General features: G+C 35.5%; 3 protein-coding genes and 1 non-coding gene across 4 annotated transcripts; 1 reads left to right on the top strand and 3 right to left on the bottom strand.

Moving 5' to 3' along the window:
* Window positions 1-401: 401 nt before the first annotated feature.
* Window positions 402-5,358, bottom strand: LOC17895726 (katanin p60 ATPase-containing subunit A1). The gene is made up of 17 exons (XM_006300673.2): window positions 5,173-5,358; window positions 4,820-5,049; window positions 4,209-4,330; window positions 4,036-4,124; window positions 3,897-3,935; window positions 3,703-3,796; window positions 3,434-3,482; window positions 3,229-3,320; window positions 3,076-3,146; window positions 2,422-2,921; window positions 2,254-2,341; window positions 2,027-2,149; window positions 1,376-1,944; window positions 1,156-1,294; window positions 994-1,062; window positions 798-914; window positions 402-693 (listed from the first exon to the last, which is right to left on the bottom strand). The coding sequence occupies exons 2-17, from the start codon at window positions 5,041-5,043 to the stop codon at window positions 580-582; spliced, it is 2,499 nt and encodes an 832-aa protein (XP_006300735.1). The 5' UTR covers window positions 5,044-5,049; window positions 5,173-5,358; the 3' UTR covers window positions 402-579.
* A 2,749-nt stretch (window positions 5,359-8,107) lies between these two features.
* On the top strand, window positions 8,108-8,191 carry TRNAL-CAA. Its single transcript has one exon. It is a non-coding gene; the product is annotated as a tRNA-Leu (tRNA).
* A 207-nt stretch (window positions 8,192-8,398) lies between these two features.
* On the bottom strand, window positions 8,399-11,808 carry LOC17894109. The gene is made up of 2 exons (XM_006300343.2): window positions 11,554-11,808; window positions 8,399-10,928 (listed from the first exon to the last, which is right to left on the bottom strand). The coding sequence occupies exon 2, from the start codon at window positions 10,624-10,626 to the stop codon at window positions 8,683-8,685; it is 1,944 nt and encodes a 647-aa protein (XP_006300405.1). The 5' UTR covers window positions 10,627-10,928; window positions 11,554-11,808; the 3' UTR covers window positions 8,399-8,682.
* A 1,937-nt stretch (window positions 11,809-13,745) lies between these two features.
* Window positions 13,746-17,686, bottom strand: LOC17896244 (protein PAM71, chloroplastic). Its single transcript, XM_006301377.2, has 12 exons — window positions 17,417-17,686; window positions 17,248-17,329; window positions 16,766-16,996; window positions 16,615-16,668; window positions 16,439-16,500; window positions 16,260-16,328; window positions 16,128-16,179; window positions 15,669-15,740; window positions 15,457-15,586; window positions 15,304-15,374; window positions 15,076-15,123; window positions 13,746-13,996 (listed from the first exon to the last, which is right to left on the bottom strand). The coding sequence occupies exons 1-12, from the start codon at window positions 17,593-17,595 to the stop codon at window positions 13,925-13,927; spliced, it is 1,122 nt and encodes a 373-aa protein (XP_006301439.1). The 5' UTR covers window positions 17,596-17,686; the 3' UTR covers window positions 13,746-13,924.
* Between the last annotated feature and the right edge of the window lie 1,229 nt (window positions 17,687-18,915).

Here is an 18,915-nt window from a genome sequence, read left to right as displayed (position 1 = left end):
TAATATTCGAAATGATGAGATTCTATTGTATATTATGGTCTTTGTGGCTATTTATATTGTTGTGGTACGAAGCGTCAAGGAAGGTATATAATCTTTTGGGTGACCGTATTATGTAAATACATTGTGGACTTTACATATATAGTCCAGTCAGAGTCAATGAATCGATACGATATAGAAAGATTCACTATTCAATTCAATATTTGATATTTACATCCATAAGTAGATTTTGAAATTAACATATTTTGTTATTGGATTTGAATATTTCTATTTTTCACCTTCCAAGTCCATATAAAATATATGCTAGATTTGGAAATCCAAAAACAAATCACGACATGAATGAATCACACTTAATGTCTAAATTCATTAAATAATCCTTAATCGAATAATCCCCACTGAAGATCAACATTGAAAATACAAATAAACTTTAGCAATATTATCATTTTTATTCTCTTTTATTGTTAACCATCGAACAAAATTCACCATAATATTACATTACCAAATTTCATCATAATCCATCACCGTACACGTGTGTTCTTTTCATTTTCCTAGTAACCAACCATTTGATGATGATCATCATCATTACAAGAAGTAAGTGAGTTGTTCTTTCTTCCTCGATCCTCCTTCTCCATACAACTCATTCCACTGCTTCAACTCTCCCATTCCCGCTCCCTCCGCCGCAAAACTCGCAGCCACCTGCGTTTTCAATACTCAGAAACGTTTTAGAAACGCAAACGCCATTTACATATCCACACAGTTAATGCGTAAATGTAATAAACCACTACTGTGTGTATTTTCACCTGGTTCTTGGCTTCTTTGAAGTCTTGTCTGTTCAAAGGACGAAGTGTAATCACTCTCTCCTCCTTCCCTTCATCCTCTTCACCCGCCTTTGAAGTCTCTCTCTGCTTCTTCTTCTCCTTCAAACATCAAAACCGAGTAACAGTCGAATCAAAACCAAAATGACTGAACTAATAGTAAAAAAGATCGAATTATTACCGTATCTTTGATCCTCTCCTGTTGTATAAGCTCCCTCACAGGCCTATAAGCTGCTGTTGTGCACAGATTCTGTTCATCGAATCAAACAGTCAAGCTCTCTTCTTTCATATCTTTACTACACATTCAAGAAACAGATGTATCAATGAAAATAAAATATCTAACCTTGAGATCACTTCCTGTGTATCCATCTGTCATCATCGCTAGTTCCTTGTAATCCAAGTTTTCATCTACTTTCTCTTTAGCCAACAATGTCCTCAGAATCTTCTCTCTGTTCTCTACAGCTGGTAGTCCCACCATGATCCTGCTTAACAATAAACCCAGTGAGTTTGTTAAACCTAAGTTTAATGGAAAGGGGTTAAAAGCGTACAGATTAAGTTTGTACCTTCGTTCGAACCTTCTGATGATGGCCTCGTCTAGATCAAAAGGCCGATTCGTAGCAGCAAGGACTAAGATACGCTCACCAGGTTTAGTCATTAATCCATCCCAATGACTCATAAACTCATTCTTTATCTTTCTCATAGCTTCATGTTCTCCAACTCTTGTTCTCTGTCCCAACATACTATCAACTTCATCCACAAATATAATGGTTGGTGACACTTTCGATGCCAGTGTAAACAAAGCTCTAACATTCTTCTCGTCTTCTCCAAACCATTTCGAAGTTATTGTAGACATTGAAACGTTTATGAAACTTGCTCCTGCCTCTCTCGCGATGGCTTTAGCTAGCATTGTTTTACCAGTACCCGGTGGACCGAAGAGTAAGATTCCTCTGCAGGGCTTTAAGAGCCCTCCTGTGAAGAGGTCTGGTCTACGGAGAGGAAGCATTACAAGTTCTTGTAGTGATTCTTTTATGTCGTCAAGAGCACCAATGTCTTCAAATGTCACATTAATTTCTTCTGCTGGGATTACTTCTGGTCTTATTCTTTTCTCAAACTCGTTATCCGGTGGGACTTCCTGTTAAATATGTTTAACACAATTGTAAAAGTTTGTTTCTTCGAAATTTTTATGAATCATTAAGTAGATAAACAAAACTTACCTGTTTTGGGGTTACTTTCTCAGGTTCAGCTGCTTTCTCCGGTTCGTTCTTGCTGCTTGTGGTGGTGACACTCTCTGGTTTTGTCTCCGGCTTGACATCCGCCACTAGTTCAGCTTTTACTTCCTACAACAGTGAAGAAAAGACAAAATGTCTCATCAATGCTTCTGCTCTGTTTCAGTCTTAATCCTCTATTTTTAGCTAAAAACAGAGTATAGAGAGATATAGACCTTAGATTTTTCTTCCTTAGTTTTTTGCTTCAGCTTCTCACGACCGCCCGCTTTACCTTCTCTGAAGAGGCTGAATCCATGCGATAAACTAACCACACAAGATAGACTAAATGAGTACCAATACTGCTGTAGAGGTTTGTTTGTTAAACAAGTTAGGGCATTTCTGACCTTGTAGAAGATATCACCAGCTTTCCGTTTCTGTACTCAGGATCTTTGTTATTCATCAGATGATACGAAAGCGCAGAGACAACAATCTCTTCAATGTAATTGCTTAAAACCTTCGTGTCCTCAAAAGAGATCGATTCAAGGTCATCGCATATGAGATCATTCTCAGACAAAACTTCCATGATATGGTTCCTATTGTCCTGAGTTTGGATCATGTTCATGTCGCGTTCAAGCTGCGATTTCCAGCTCACTAGATGGGTCTCATCCTCAGGCGGTCTTATGTCAATATTATAAGGGAAAACAGAAGAGAGCTTCTCATCAATTTCTTGAGCGTCTTCGCTTGACAAGTCTACGATTCTTGAACCAAGAATTAGGACCGGTCCACTGAGTTTCTGGAGAAGCTTTTGGAACAAGTTGTAAGTTCTCTGTGAGCGGAACAGAAAGTTCTCAACGTCTCGAAGATATAACACAATCGGATTCGCCTTGGAGACATAGGCCAAGACCTGCACTTGACATTTGCAAGATCTTATAAACAAGATTCGAACAACCTAAATACATAGATTTACACATTACCTTATACTCTTAAAATGTTATACATTACCTTATACTTTTAAAATTTTATACATTACCTTATACTCTTAAAATTTTATACATTACCTTATATAAAGATTGGATGAGAAGCTTTTCGTCGAATGACCAACTGCTAGTACGCTTCAAAGGCGCTGAACCTAAGATCAAATATTAATCGATGAGTCGGAAGGAATGAAGAGCAAAAGTTTCAATCTTGTTTGTGGAGAGGCACATGATAACCTTGATTTGATGAAGATGCAAGATTGCTAATATTAGCTGCTGCTGAAGAGTTTCGACGAAGCTTTGGAGGATTACTAGAGCCTTCCATCGAGCTGCGTGGATCACGCGGTAATTAAAGGATAAAATTATGCATTAGTTTGATTGCGAAACATTAACGGATATCAGCATTGCTTAAAATTTGAAGTAAAGGAAAACGAAACGCAACCTTGATTTGATATCCACACCACTGCTTTGCCTCCTCAAGGTACCACCAGCTGAACAGAACAATGTTAATATTAGTAGTAAAACCGATGAAAGTCTAAACTATCAGGGCTAGTTGATCACCAAGTCCATTCATCAACGAACAATGACTATATTTGTAAGTCATTAAACCGATGAAAATCGGAATTATTAAGGCTAGTCGATGACCTTTACGTGGATCAGCATAGAGTAGACGATTTAACATTTGACCGGGACAAAAGTTTGATTTACCACCTTTAGGCTCTTCTCTCTGAGGAAGGATGGAGAAGGAGCTAAACAGCCCTGATAGTTGCTCTAAAGCAGATTCTGAGGGAGATCTCTTGAATGACTACAATAACCAACAACAACAAAATCCGGATTTATCTGTTTAGATCATTTCCAAGAAACCAAACGCAATTAGCAAACCAAATCAGTAAACAACAGCTTACAGATGATTCTGTATTCCCGCTGCCGTATTTGCTTTGTATCTGCAAACACAGTCAAGAAGATTTCAGGTTCAACAAAAGAAAGACACACAATAAGAAACATATAATCTCATATTTTTGTTTGTTTTAGAGTTACAGAAACCTTGAGTGCAAAATCGTTGACGTCTAGGAGAAGTAACTTGGCGTCGAAGAAATGAGCTAGGGCTTTGGCTAGCATTTGTTGGTAAAGCTCTGGAAAAGAAACAAATTTAAGAATCAAAACATAAAACGAATTGGTTCAAGAACAAGATGAAGACCGGATCATCGGAAGCTAACCGGCAGGGCCGGACAAGAGAATGGCTCGGCTAGCTGGAGACAAGTTTCTCGCATATTTCGAAGCATCAAAGTGCTTCAAATGGACATAAGCTGCACTTGTTAGAAGCACACGTGTCTGTTCACTGCACAATCCCAAAACAACAATACTAAATCCAGACATTTTGGGATAAAGTCATAAAGATCACTTGATCTAAAGTGTTAATGACACGTGTCGGGATCGAAAAAACACAAAAAACAATGATCTGCACCTTCTTTTTTTTTTTTTTTATCTATTTATATCTTATCCGTTTTTACAAATCTACACATATATAATATATAAAGAAATTATCCAAAAAGAAATGTGATGACTCGTATAATTTTATCATCATTTCAATATATATAACTTGTATTATCTTCTTGATATTCGCAATTCTGTAAAACTAGGATTCCCAAACTATACCCTAAAAGTGCCGATCAAAGCATAACGAAAGAATATATAATTTTATCACAAGAATTATCTTTACATAATGACAATTTATATATATATACATCTTAAAGTCTAGTTGAAATTTGAAGTAAAATTATGGGATCTTTCGATGTAAAAAAAGAAGAAGCAATTTAAACTTACTTACCTGAGATAATAAGGGAACTCATCGAAAGTAATCTTGCTCTCTCTGCCGTCAACAACTTGACGGAGTATTTCCTTCTCCATCTTATCTGCCGTGACGGCGTTATTAGACGACGAAGAGTTCACGCCGGTCCATTTACCGACGGCTTGACCCGAAGCCAAACCCAAACCCACACCGACTCCAACTCCGACGCCTAGCGCCGACAACAACATCTGTTTGCTATCCATTTTGACCTTTCCCAATATACAAAAGATCAACACAAATATAGAAAACAAAACAGAGTGACTTAATATACATATACAGATGAAAGATCACAACGTATGATTATGTTTTTATAACATGAAAAGGTTATAAACCTTGTTTTGTATGATATCTCGTAATTAAAAGTGTTTTCTTCTGCAGTTTCTTTCTCTTGTTGTCTCACCAAAAAAAAAAACATAAAGAACCGTGAAGAACGGATCTAATGACACGTCATCACCGGCGGTGAAAATGAGGCAGAGACGGCGGCGAATATGAGAGATCAGAGATGTAGGTTTTTTTTTTGTGAAGATCTTTTTGATCGCTACTCTGTTTTTATTTTTATTTTGGGAATATGAGAGAGATGAGATGAAGAGTGTAAGTAAATTATGTATACATACACATGAAAAATGATGACTCATTGCAAAGACTTTGCTTACGTGTCGTTATATCAACGGCTACTATGTTGGTTTTTGGCAGTTTTTTATTCGATGTTGCCGCTTCTTTTACTCTTAACGCCCTTAACTTTTAGTTTCTTTCATTTTATCCCTAGATTCTTTCGGATTTGTCATTTTAGTACAAGTTCAGGGTATGAGATTTTTCTTTAGTACACTATAGAAGATGGCACAAAATAAATAAAAAGGGAAAAAGGAGAATTTTTGATTTACAAGGATATTTTTCAATTATAATTGTCTTCAAACAATTTATTATAGCTTCGCATATTGTTTATCGATGCTAAATCGGTATAGTTGACTTATCAAAGTGTTTTCAAGTTTTCTCTTTATTTTTTTTTTGCAAACTTAATTTAAAAAAAAAAGAAAAGAAAAGGTTTTCAAGTTTTTTATACGCTTGTATTCGTGTTCAAGTTTTAATGTTTCCAAGCTTCGGATATTTGTTTAAGGATGGTAAATCGATATAGTCGACTTTTCAAACATATAAAAATCAAACGTATACAAAGTTATCGATGGGTTAATGTATACATGTTTGAAAACATGTAAATCGATATATTTGATTGAGTCTTATTGTATAGATATCATGCTGCATGTAAATAAAAAAGTTACAATTGATATATTGTTCGAGTCTTATTGTATCGGCTAGTTGAAAAGTTTCAAACATATGCAGTTTTACATGTTATTAAAGTCGGTAAAAATTTCATACTAATATATCATATATTTTCTGGTTTTTTTTGAACATTTTCTTCACAATCCATATCTTCTCATCTATGTTTGATAGTGTATTTATATTTTTGTAATAAGTTGGACCTGTTTTTCTTAAAAAGTTTTGAAAGAATTCCATGAGCAATAATTGTATGTTTTATCAGTTATTTTGTTTTTATGTATTTAATTTACAATATGTTTTTTGAGAAAATGAACCGATTTATTTCTATTCTCTGGTAATTAAATCGTTTTTTCATGCTTTGTTTGCTCATCTTTTCTTGCATTTTGGGATTCATTTTTACAGATTTCATGATTAAAATATTATTTCTTCATTTCCATGCATTGATTCTTTTTTTTGGGTCTTGATTTCAAAGTAAAACCCTAACTAGTCTTCATTTGTTTTTTTAAAAAATCTTCCAAAGTGATGTTGTCAATCGGAGATGATAATGTGATGATATTAAATTGGAGATAATAATGTGAAAAACAAAACTGAAAAAATATCACTTTAGAAGATTTCTGATTTAATATCATCCCATTATCATCTCTGACAACATCACTTTGGAAGATTGTAAAAAAAAACAAAGATCTCACTTAGAGTTTTACTTTTAAATCAAAACTTAAATGAAAGAATTGGTACATGGAGATGAAAAATTAAAATTTTAATTTTGAAATCTGAAAAAAAAAATCTTAAAATGCAATAGAAAATGAGCACAACAACGCATGGAAGAAACGATTTAATTACCAAAGACACAACTAGATCGGTTTCTTTCTTCAAAAAATAATACTTTAAATTAAATACACAAAAACAAAATTGATAAAAAAAAAAATATATTTATTGCTCATGAAATCTTTTCAAATTTTTTTAAGGAAAAACATGTCCTACTTATTAAAAATATATATACAGATACACTATTGAGCATGCATGAGAAGGTATAGATTATAAAAAAATGTTCAAAAAAAATAAATGTTCAAGAAACAATATGAAAATTAGGATTTGTGTAGTAGAGATGAAAACACAACACACCAGATAATGCACTGATTTATATAGAAGAAGAAAAAACACCTATTAATACTTTTGTAACAACTACTCCCTACGTTTTTTTTAATTGTCATTTTAAAGTTAAAAAACTGTTTCATAATAATACTTGTCGTTTTGTATTTACGGTGCAAAATTTGACGAATTAAATTTCTAGTTTTGTCCCTAACGTTTAATGTATTAGTTACGAATAAAACATTAACTTAATTATGTTCTTAATATGTGTCAATTCACCCCAAACCACAAGTAATAAAAAACGATGAAAATGTTAAAATAAGTAATAAAGAGGGGTAGGACAGAGGACATAATCTAGAAAGCATGACTGTTCTGTTATAGATCTTTAAAAAGCGTGGCAGATTGAGAAGCCGTTGGATTGAAAAATAGGAACCCACGTAAGGGAACAAGTTGACGGGTTGGATTGAAATGGTATGGCTTCTCATGCCTTTGGCAGAAGAAACAGAAGAGCCATTCATGGAGTATTAAACTAAACTAATCTGTGTTGTTTGTTGTGTTACTGCCACTGCCATAACTAAAGGAACCATGTGTTGTGTGATGTGCCGCCGAAATGTATCGGTACTTGCCTTTGTATGCGCGTGATGATGTATGCTGTTTCTAGTGATGAAATGGGCTTTGTTGTTTTGGTCTCTCAAGAAAGAAAGTGATCCATTTCGAACTTCAAAGTCTTTACCATATTTTGGGTTTATCTTGTATGGGCTCATCTTGGATGTTTTGTATGGAAACTTAAGCAGTGTACGATGGCTTCTGAAAATTTATTTATATACTTTGTCACATAAAATCTGAGATGGGTATTGTAAATATATATGGGTATTTTATACGGTAAACGTATAAATTAAGCAAAAAGTCAGGATGGCCGAGTGGTCTAAGGCGCCAGACTCAAGTTCTGGTCTTCGAAAGAGGGCGTGGGTTCAAATCCCACTTCTGACATTTCTTTTTGTTTTCGAGGATTTAATTGAGGAAATGACAATTTACTAAGACAACGTTTTCACAGACACGAATGTGATTGATACAAGAGCATGATAGATATTGCAAATGGCTCACAATGTCCGAGTATAGTCACCGAAACAACGTCAGCATGGTGTGCCAAAAGACCTGGCCTAAGCCAGAGTATCAACAATTAGCGAGAAGTTGGAATTTGCAAACAAAGACATGAGTTTTATTATCATCATCATCATAAGACTGTTTTGACAATTCACAGGTGGGCTTTTTACCTGCATCATTCACAACATCACAATATTCTTTTGCTTCAATATCTACAAGACAATGAGATCAAAATACGACACAAAGACACAGACTTTGGATCCTTTCTTTGACTCTCTAAGCAAACCTAAAAACTAGAGCAAACAGACTCTTAAACCCTTTTCATTCTCCACACGCGTTTGAATTGAATTGAAGACTGGAACCAAACTGAAGACAGCTTACATCCATCTCTTTGGCCTCACCTGCCCATCCGTAGTGCCAGAGCCACCATCTCTACCCAACATCGCCATCATCAAACTTCCACCATGGACTCTTCCTTCTGGAGCTAACCCCAGTCCTGCTTCATACTCATTGAGATCAACATCAGTCTCTGGAGATCCTGTAGCACTTCTTGCTTTAATTGTATCGATGTTCATGTTGTCTTGAGAACCGCTATAATCCTCGTTCTCTGTTTCGCTGCTGCTTACTCTTGGTTCTTGGCTCTCCGAAGTTACAGTCATTCCTCCATGAACCCGGTTATCCTGAACCAGACTGTTATGGAGTGCACAAAGACCAGTCTTACCTCGAGCAAACGAGGTACAAGGACCAGCAGAGGACTGTTCCGCATACTCAGTCTCGGGATGACCCCATGCACACCGTTTCCCTCCTCCATGTGCTTTGCAAAAGTCAGTACTACCTTGAGCACTTTTGCCACATCCTTCAGACTTGCATCTCTTTCCTCCACCATGTCTGACACAGAAATCAGTCCTTCCTCTAGCACTCTTTGTACATTCTGGAACCGCACATCTCTTACCACCGCCATGAGCCACACAGAAATTAGTACCGCCATGAACACTCTTGGAACATGGATCACCTCCTTCAAAGGCACATCTTTTACCTCCTCCATGTCCTTTACAGAACGGCGTGCTTCCTTCTGCTCCTTTAGTGCAACCTGAGTGTGTACACCGTTTACCACCACCGTGTGCCTTGCAGAACATTGTACTCCCTTGTGCTCCTTTTGTGCATCCATCAGATTGACATCGCCGACCACCACCATGAGAGATGCAGAGTCCTGAAAGGCCTTCAGCGCTTTTAGTGCAGTTCTCTCTTTGGCATCTCTTGCCTCCACCGTGCCTGATACAGAGTCCTGATCTTCCCCTAGCAGCTCGTGTGCAATCTTCATGGCTGCATCTTCGACCTCCTCCATGAGCTATACAGAAGTCAGTACGGCCTTCTGCACTTTTGGTGCATCCGAGAAATTCACATCGACGACCACCTCCATGGGCTTTACAGTAGACAGTTCGACCTTCAGCGCCCTTGTGGCAACCATGTTTCTGGCATCTACGTCCACCACCATGGGAAATGCAACGGCCAGATGCGCCTCTTGCTCCCTTTTGACATCCTTCTACTTGACATAACTTGGAACTAGAAGAATTCTTAAGCTGTGGCTTCAGCTGCTGAGATAAACCGGAAGTACATGTACCCGAGCTAATTGGTGTTGTTTCTGCCGTGCTAGATGACAGTTCCAGAACATGGGCAGCAGGAATGATGACATTCTTTGGAACATGGCCAGAGAAAGAGCTTGTTTCTTTGCTTGAAGAAGCTTGCAATGTTGGTAATCCAAACCCTGGCCTCCAACCACATGATGTGGATTCTTCATTAGTTGCACGCAGCATCTCCGCAAGAGTTTGAAATCGGTTGGCGTGCTGCTGAACCGCAGTGATCTCAGATTGACAGGAACCTCCACCAGAAAGACTCAGTTCAAGATCAAATTTTGGGGAGGGGACCTGCAACCCTTTCATTTTCAAATTAGCTGGCTTTTTGTTGCTAGCCGCCGGTTTCTCGTTGCCAAGATGGAGACTAAAGTCGAGCTCGATATCCATAGAGGACGCCTCCTCAGTTTCTTTAGCAGAAGATAAACTCGTGCAAGCAGTTGCCGAACTCCCTTTGCTATCAGAAGAGCTTGATGAGTGACCGAGTCTTAATGAAAGTAAGGAATCAGATCCATCAATCAGATTCCATTTCCTTTTGATTCCCTTGGCATTGGACAACGGAGAGGCCAGGGAATCAAGACGCAGCGTAGTATCCGCGGCCTCGGCGACATCAACTTGAAGAGAACGGCCCAATATCTTAAAAGAATTAGAAGAGGAATTACCAGCACTGTTTTGGAATCTAGTATGCATGGTCACAACTAAAAGTGAAAACTTTGGTCAAGAACACACCAAAAAGCAAAGACGGGGAAGCCAATAAAGTACACAGCAGAACCTTCCGGGTTAAGAGAATAAGCCACAGCTCAAAAAAGAGTTAGAAGACCTTATAAGCATCTCCACCGCCGCTTACGAATCCTGAGGTATCGCATCGATCCATCTTCAAATAAAGTTACAAAATCAAATCTGGTTTCAGCTGATCCGGAAGTTGCTCTCACTAACCAAAAGTTTAACAATTCTCAACCTTCACCAAAGGATTAAGGTAGCAACTAACCATCCTGCTTCATTCATAGAACAGATAATAAACAAGTGAGTGCCTAATTTCATAGCAGTGAGATATTCAAATATACAGAAGACAGAAACTGAAATCATTTAGGACAAAAACAAGCACAACAAGAACTCGGAATTCAAAAAAAAAAAACAGAACTGTTTGATTCGTTAGTCAACCTCAACGTACATGAAACAAAACAAGATCTAATTTTCACCACAATTGAAAAATTCTCAAAGAGATATTATAACACAAGTGATGGATAATTCAATAGCTTATCGATTTGCTTTAGAGAAATCAAAAGACAAACAACAGAGAGAGAGAGAGAGAGAGATAAATCAAAACCAGAGTAGCTCAAAAAGTCTTTCTCGATTTATACCGACACATAATTTTTTCCCAAAAATATATAAAAAGTACTATAAAAGCAGAACAAGGAAACAAAACACAAACGAGATACTTCAACTTCCGAGACATCGATCTTAGAGTCATCATCATATATGTTTTTTTTTTGTTGTTCTCGAATAAAAAAAAATGAAAACCAATTTAAATGAATTACTCAATCAAACAAACATACAAATCAATCGAAGAATAATTAAAACACAACCGCGATGCGAATCAAAGAAGAAGAAAATTACCTCAATTTTGAATCTGATTACGAAAACTTTCACGGCATCAAATTGATAATTTAAAATCGGGATTATCTCTATCTCTCTCTCTCTCTCTGTGTAGATAAAGGAAATTGAGGTAAATTCAAAAGATATTGGTCTAAAGAGGGGTGTAATGAAAAATCTAGGGATTAGCAGCGCCGGCGAGAGAGATAGAGAGATGTAAAAATAGGAAAGAGAGAGGCTTTGTATTGTAAAGAAGGAGAAGAAGAAAGGAGTGGAAATTATGGAATCTGAGAAAAAAAAAAAAGAAGAGGATGAAAATTATAAGGGCTTACGAGACACACACACACACTGGTTCCCCCACACGTGCCTTCAGAATCTTTCGCACGTGCTTAGAGATAAGTATTTTTTGATGAAAACTAAAAACAAAACAGAGAAATTAAATCATTACTAATTCATTTTGTTAATCACCAGCTATAATTATTATTTAATTTGTTTTAATTAAAGGGGGGGGGGGGAAACTAAGCTACCCTGTCATAACATGACATTTGGTTGTGTTCTCCCACTTCCTCATTGTTAAAAATTATTCTTTATGTTATTAGAGACCATATTATAATACTAATGATTTTGTTTCAAGATCTTATTTTTGTTGTTGTTGTCAATGATATGTATAATGCAGAAAATGACACAATTATGACCACATTAAAAGATATTTATATCATATTGTTTTTTTTAGATACTGGTATTTATAAGATTAACTTTTTAGTATTTTCAACATTTAAAAATATGTAAACAATAGGAAACAAATTGATAGATAAGTAACTGCATAACTGGTTTTCCAAAAATATTAGGAAATAATCTATCTAATAATTTAAATTATAATGGTATCCCTATAATTATCATATATATACACATGTAACTTAAAAGAGAAACTTAAATTGTTTTTAATAATTTCCCATTCATATGAAACTTATTATAAAATAGAAAAATAGTAATTGATTACATGAAAAGGTTAATTTAACATATACGAAATATAATTTTGGTTTGGATTAAGAAATTAAAAAATAGGAAACGTTATATAAGTTAATGGAGAGGAAGAGGCGGTAGAGTAGAGGGAGAGTCAGCATAAAAAGGAAGGGCTGAGTCTGAGTGACTACTAAAAGGTTGCGTGGCGGCTGGAGCTGCAGCGGCTCGTCACCGTTCCATTTTTTGGTTCTCTCATTTTAGTATTATTCAGAGTGTTGTTGTGTGGTCCCCCAATTTCTTTTTTTTTTTATAACTACTCCTCTGTGTGTATAAGCGACGTCGTTTCTTCGTAATTATGCAATCACTGTCCGAAAATAGGGAAAGCCAATACCAAAAAGGGTCCACGTACGATAAAAGAGTGGTTCTGGTTTTTTTTTTTAGCTTAATTTCTTTTTAAGAAGATTTCCCTTATGGTCAAATGTATTATCATTTTTTGATTCTCACACTTATTCCTTTTCTTTTCTTTTTTTTACATTTCTTCTATTTATAACTTTTTATTTTATTTTTTTAACTTTGGTTCAATTTTTGTTTCGTTTGTGTCATGTAACACTACTTAGCTTTGCGTATATGATCAGAACATGGCAAGCGAATTTTCTCCCAATTTTTTAATAATCAAAACCATTCACCAAAACAAACTTTCAACTAAAGGTGTGTCATTGTAGTACTGTTGAATTTATGTATTGGAAGAAACCCCTTCAATTTAATAATGTTTTTACATCGGAAGATTTTGGATTTTAATCCTAAAATAATACGATTTATTATTTATCAAAAACAAATTAAAGCTCGAACATGTTGTATATGGCTACTAAAAGATATTTCCGTTATTCTGCATACATTGCACACCTTTTGCTTTTCTTCTTCTAATCTTTTTTTTTTTAACCAAAACACATCGTCCTAAAATGAAATTGGGAGTGTGAACTTATAAAGCGTGTAAGTAAGTTTCTAAACTTTCTCATCTAACTTTTAATTTCATATGCACGATTGTAATCTTTTTATATTGTAATAGACTCACACACCTTTCTTTTAAACACGAATGCAGAATATCAAAAAAGAATATGCTCTAGACTACCATGTTCGACTCCTTTATATTCTTCCCCGTCCCCAACACGTGTATATGTTTGGACGCATCTTTCATAACATATAACCTATTAGCCTATCCTTCCTATCTTGACATCTAAGTAAATTCTAACCACTAAAAAACAAATTGTATTTCATTTCACTGTTAACATATGAAAACAAAAACAGCGAATTCACAGTATCGGTTAGCAGAAAGAGTGATGAATGAACAGTATATATAAACAAAAATTTAAAATAGTAGTGTATATTTTTTTTATACAAGAAATGAGAGAACTAAAAATATTATTATCGCTACTTACGTAACGATCTCAGCCACCGTCACAGCAGCAAACACGAGAAACAGAACTCCTCCGACATATGCAATTGCCTGTTTCGAACCAAACAACCATTTTTTTTATAAACATTTCCGTCTTAAAAGAACCACACAAACTTTCTCTCTATCTCTCTCCCAAAATTATACTTTCAAAATAGTCAAAGACTAGTCTTAAAACAAAAAAGTATAAGAGTATAATCTAAACTCTATATAAAGTCTTCATTCTATAAATCTACTATATATCTAATATACCTCAAGTCATTAGAACTAAAACACAAACACTAACCCTTGAGCTTCAAGCATAGATCATGAACCTTTAAACCTAAACAAAATGATCCATCCGTTTAATTTTAAGATATTTGTTCTTCCTCCGGCTAGTTTCATTTGTTCGGGAATAATAAGGTGCTGTTGACAGATTGGATCGGACATGGAAAAGGAATAAAAGATGTTTTTTTTTTTGACTCTTTTTGGTGCGAAGGAATAGATACCAAAATGATGTGGAAGACTTGAGATCAATGAACATAGAAGCTTGTTTCTTGCCACTTGCCATAGAATAAAAACCTTAATCTCTCTTACTTCCTCTCACTTTTTTCTTTCTTTCTATCAAGTTCAATCTCAGAACCCAATACGGGAGAGTAATAAAGAGATCCTTTGACTAAATTTAAACAAAACTCAAAAGATGTTTTTGGAACTTTTGTAAAACTAGGATAATAATAAAAGCTAGAAAATTGCCAATAGAATCTGGTTTTTGTGTAATAAAAGCTGAATATATCCTAGGATATGCTAACATTTAGTATATTCACCCTACATTTTCATGATAATTTAAGGACATGGATTTGTTTCATTTTTTAATAAACTTTTTTTGCTACTTTTTAATGCAACCATTAAAAATTTTATTCTTCTTAACCTTTTATTTGGTCAGGAATCAAAATTTATTCTTCTTCATCTTAGTATTAAATTCAATGCAAGTTTAGACGTGTAAGAAAAATCTAAGACTGGACATTATAATGAAAACATGAGTATTCTTCAAGTGCTTTTATGAATTCTAATGGTTTCTATGTCTAAGACTAGTTCGATCCTACTATGCATATATTGTCTATGTATGAATAGAGATAGATAGAGAGTGGAATTACCTTCTCTGATAAGAAATTTCCCAGCAAAGAACCTCCCAAAACCGCAAGCTGCAATTAATAAACCAGGGCTGCAAGTTAGAGTTCTTGTGTCTCCCCCAAGTTTCAGGAAAATTAAAAGGATCTCCTCTTTGATGGGGTTTTAACTTTAAGTCTTAATTTTTTCTTATAGATGCTTTTCAGTTTAATGTGTTCACATAAAAGTTTTTTTAAAAAAGAAAAAGAACTCACTAGAGTCGCAGCACCATGACCCACCAATGCTCCAGCGATGACACCCAATGGCGATGATGCAGCCGCAAGAGCTTCAAAGAATTAAACGATTTACATACAGTTTGGACCTGAGGTTTCGATTTATTAATGAAGTTTGTAACATTTGACTCTCACCAATTGTTGAGAAGAAGGATTTGTCACCCCATTCCGCAACAAAAACCAAGGCGAAAGTGCTGACGATGGTGCTTGCGGCTGCCACTATCCCCGCTCCATTACCTGAAAGCTCTGAAACTGCTAGTTCTGCCTGTTGAAAAGAAGTAAAAAAAATATTGACTTCTTGAATGTTGCATGGGAATATAAAAGTGAAAGGCTAAAATAGGCTTTACTTCTTTCTGTTCTTCCTCAGCTTTACCCTCATCTGAAGCAGCGTCTAATAACGTTGATACACCGAAGTAAACCTAAAAAAAATCGTGAATACTATTTATTTCATAGTTAGGCCTATACAATATGAATTATCCAACCAAAACAGAACCAAAAACCAGGTTTGGAAACCAATCAAAATATTCATTTGCTGTAGTCAGTAAACTTTTTCTACCTTACAAAGTTAAAAACCCCAACAGAACCTGGAACTCATACTTCATCAAAAGTTTTAAAACCATTCGAGTCAAGGGTATCCTTTATATAAAACAAAACCAAACTCAGACTAAAAGGGTCAGAAGTCAGAACTACAGTTGGTTTATCATCTACTTTGGAGGATAAACATTCTAAACCAAAACAACCCAAAAGGTCCAATCACACACCACTGGCTAACACAACTCTGTTTAGAAAAGTGAGTAAAGATTTACCAGAAGACAAACTGCTGCAATATCATCTAGAGGCAAATCTGTTTCACCAAACCTGGTGTTTTCAAGTCACTGACATTCAGATTCACCATGAAACTTAAATCTGAAAAATAAGTCTTTCCAGAGTTTTTAAACCTGAAGGGAAGAATTTCATCAACATAATGGAAAGTTCGTCCAAGCACTACAGATATAATCGTCATTATCCTGCAAAATTACCAAATTTTATAACATTGTTGTACTGAATTCAAAATAACTTTTGGTTTCACCACAAGATTCACGGACCCTAACGCCTCTGTTTGAGAAAGAAAGCATACCCAAGAGCGCCAAAAGTCCCCACAAATACAGTAGCAGCAGAGTTCCTTGCTGCTAAAAGGGCCTAAATAAACGCATGAAAACTTATCACAATCGATTGAATGTTAACTGTTTGATGATGACAGGGTGATTCTAAACCGTAGATTAACATCTAAAAATATATAGTTCAAAAGCATACCGCAATGAAGAAAGTCTTGTCTCCAAGTTCAGAGAAAAAGATAAGCAAGAACGCCTGAAGAGAGACATAGACAGCGCAAAATGTAAAATTTAAAGGACAAGCACTAAAAAGACATAGTTCCTGGTTCTATTCAAAAGGAAGATTCTCTAACCGAAGCAAAACCTGAGCTAATATCTCCTAGGTCTCCAAGAGAAGTGACAATTGACTGCGTCCCATTGGCAATTGAAGAAGCTGCAAAAGCTGGATCATTGCCGAGTAATGCGACTGAACCCGATACCGCCAAGAACTTAAGAACTCTCTGAGTCTCTCTTCTTGAGTGAGCTATCGATAGCTCAACCGAACCATCAAGATTTCTATCTTTTTCTTCATCAGAATCAGCTTTCTGACAAATCAACAAAAAACCTTTATTCAATCCACCTCGTACTTGAACCTACCCAATTAGCGTATACATTTAACAACAGTAGCCTCTCCTCTATAGTTCAATCTTCCAATTAACCCTACATTACCACTTTAGGTGAATCTACATCTAACAAGCAATTTTGAAATAGCCTTTGCCCTCTACACAACCTCTCCCAATTTCAAACATATACCATCAGAGAGATTAGTCGAACTAAAAACAACAATCAAAGTCACCTCGATGTAACAAGCGGCATTTCGTCGGAAACATCGTAACTCTAGCTGCTTAGACTCATTCCGACGCAATTGACTCAAACATCTGCACAGAATTGCGAAACAACATAAACCCCAAAATTCCATTCGCATTAGCAAAAAGTAAAAAATGTAGATGAACAAAAAAACATACCTAGAGAAGCATTGATCACGAACCCTAAACCCGATCGAAATTGGACAAGCGGAGGAGACGCATCTCCTCGACGATGAGCAAGAAGAAAAAGAAGGAGAAGCACACGAATCGGATTTGGGAGGCCTCGGGTTTCGAAATGGAAGAAGACGAAGCGAATCGGGGAGATTCAAAGTGAGCATTTCTCTCTAAACCTCTCTCCTCCTGAGCTTTTGTGCTTTCTTCTTCTTCTTCTTCACAGTGAGATTCTTTACTGCAAACCTTTGGCTCTGTTTGGTTCTCTGAAGATAGTGAAAAAAAATCCACAGAAACAAGTTATGCGCGCGCGTCCACGTATTACCCATCGCACGTGTGTGTACCAGGCGTTACGGGCCGACATCTGACTTTTATGTTGGGCCAACAATAGGCCCTATATACGTGAAAAGGCCTTCTAACATGTTAGGGCCTTATTGAGAATTGGAGTTAGCTCTAGCACTGACCCGACAACTTTTTCGTGATTTAGATAAGAAAATATCAGCTTCAACTAGACAATGTTGTTTAGGTAGGTGTGTATGCGTAATGTAACTTTTTTTGTTTCGTCAACAAGACAATGTTGTTGCTTTATTTGCTTTTCTTCACTAAATGGTTTCACGATATTGTTAAATAAGTTATGATTAAGAATCACATTTAAAATTCTGCAATTTGATTTGCTTTTCTTTGGCTGCCAAATTGGCAATTTGCTAATTAAGTCGGCCAAAACTTACTTTCATCAAACTCCAAAAATATATGCGTTACTGCTTACTAGTTCTTATTCTTATCAGGGATCTTAAGAAACTATGTACATGTTTTGTATGCAACGAATTTAGCCTTAGGGATCTTATTTGTATCAAATAAATTTCGATATTAAAATATCTAAATTAGAGAAATTCCCTCTAATGCTCATACTTTTTTTTTTCATAAAACACCACAATTTTTTTTCAAAAATACCACAAAATATTATTTTCCAAAAATATCATAAACATAAAACATTGATTTGAAGGTGTATAATTTCTTTTTAGGTTTGTATTGACTATTTATATTTAGGGTATAGTTTTTAGAGGTAGGGTTTAGTGTTTAGGATTTAGAAAGTAGTTTTGATTGTTAAAAACAATAATTTTATGGTATTTTAGAAAAATGTATTTTTTGGTTTTTTTGGAAGAATAAAACTTATAATGGTATTTTTTCAAAAATACCAATTTTCATGGTATTTAATTATTAGAATTCCCCTATCAATTATTGTATAGAAGAAAGTCTAGTCAATATCTATACTATTAAAGCTGAAGTACACAATGAATTTACACTATAGTTTCAAAATGAAATTTTTATCAATTCTAAATGGGTAAACACGCGGATCTAACTAAATAATCGGAAATGTTAATCGGGTTTAAATGTTTTAATCACATCCGTTTATCACAGAAATGAATAACACGCGGATCTAACTAATCATTCGGATCTATTACTCGGGTTTAATATGTTTAATCACA

This window comes from Capsella rubella, unplaced genomic scaffold (genome assembly GCF_000375325.1).
Source record: "Capsella rubella cultivar Monte Gargano unplaced genomic scaffold, Caprub1_0 scaffold_2, whole genome shotgun sequence".
NCBI classification, from domain to species: Eukaryota; Viridiplantae; Streptophyta; class Magnoliopsida; order Brassicales; family Brassicaceae; genus Capsella; species Capsella rubella.
Note: the sequence above shows the minus strand (reverse complement) of the source record. Positions and strands in the feature narration are given on the sequence as shown.

Bases quoted from the DNA above. Each gene is read 5' to 3' on its own strand.
- LOC17895726 (XM_006300673.2), bottom strand. From the start codon at position 5,043: ATGGATAGCAAACAGATGTTGTTGTCGGCGCTAGGCGTCGGAGTTGGA. The intron at 4,331-4,819 runs GTAAGTAAGTTT...GGGATTGTGCAG, and splicing joins GAGTTCCCTTATTATCTCAG to TGAACAGACACGTGTGCTTC. The intron at 3,483-3,702 runs GTGGTAAATCAA...TGTTCTGTTCAG, and splicing joins TCAGAGAGAAGAGCCTAAAG to CTGGTGGTACCTTGAGGAGG.
- LOC17896244 (XM_006301377.2), bottom strand. From the start codon at position 17,595: ATGCTCACTTTGAATCTCCCCGATTCGCTTCGTCTTCTTCCATTTCGA. The intron at 16,997-17,247 runs GTGACTTTGATT...TTGATTTGTCAG, and splicing joins ATGCCGCTTGTTACATCGAG to AAAGCTGATTCTGATGAAGA. The intron at 15,375-15,456 runs GTGAGAGTCAAA...AATTCTTTGAAG, and splicing joins ATCCTTCTTCTCAACAATTG to CTCTTGCGGCTGCATCATCG.
- LOC17894109 (XM_006300343.2), bottom strand. From the start codon at position 10,626: ATGCATACTAGATTCCAAAACAGTGCTGGTAATTCCTCTTCTAATTCT.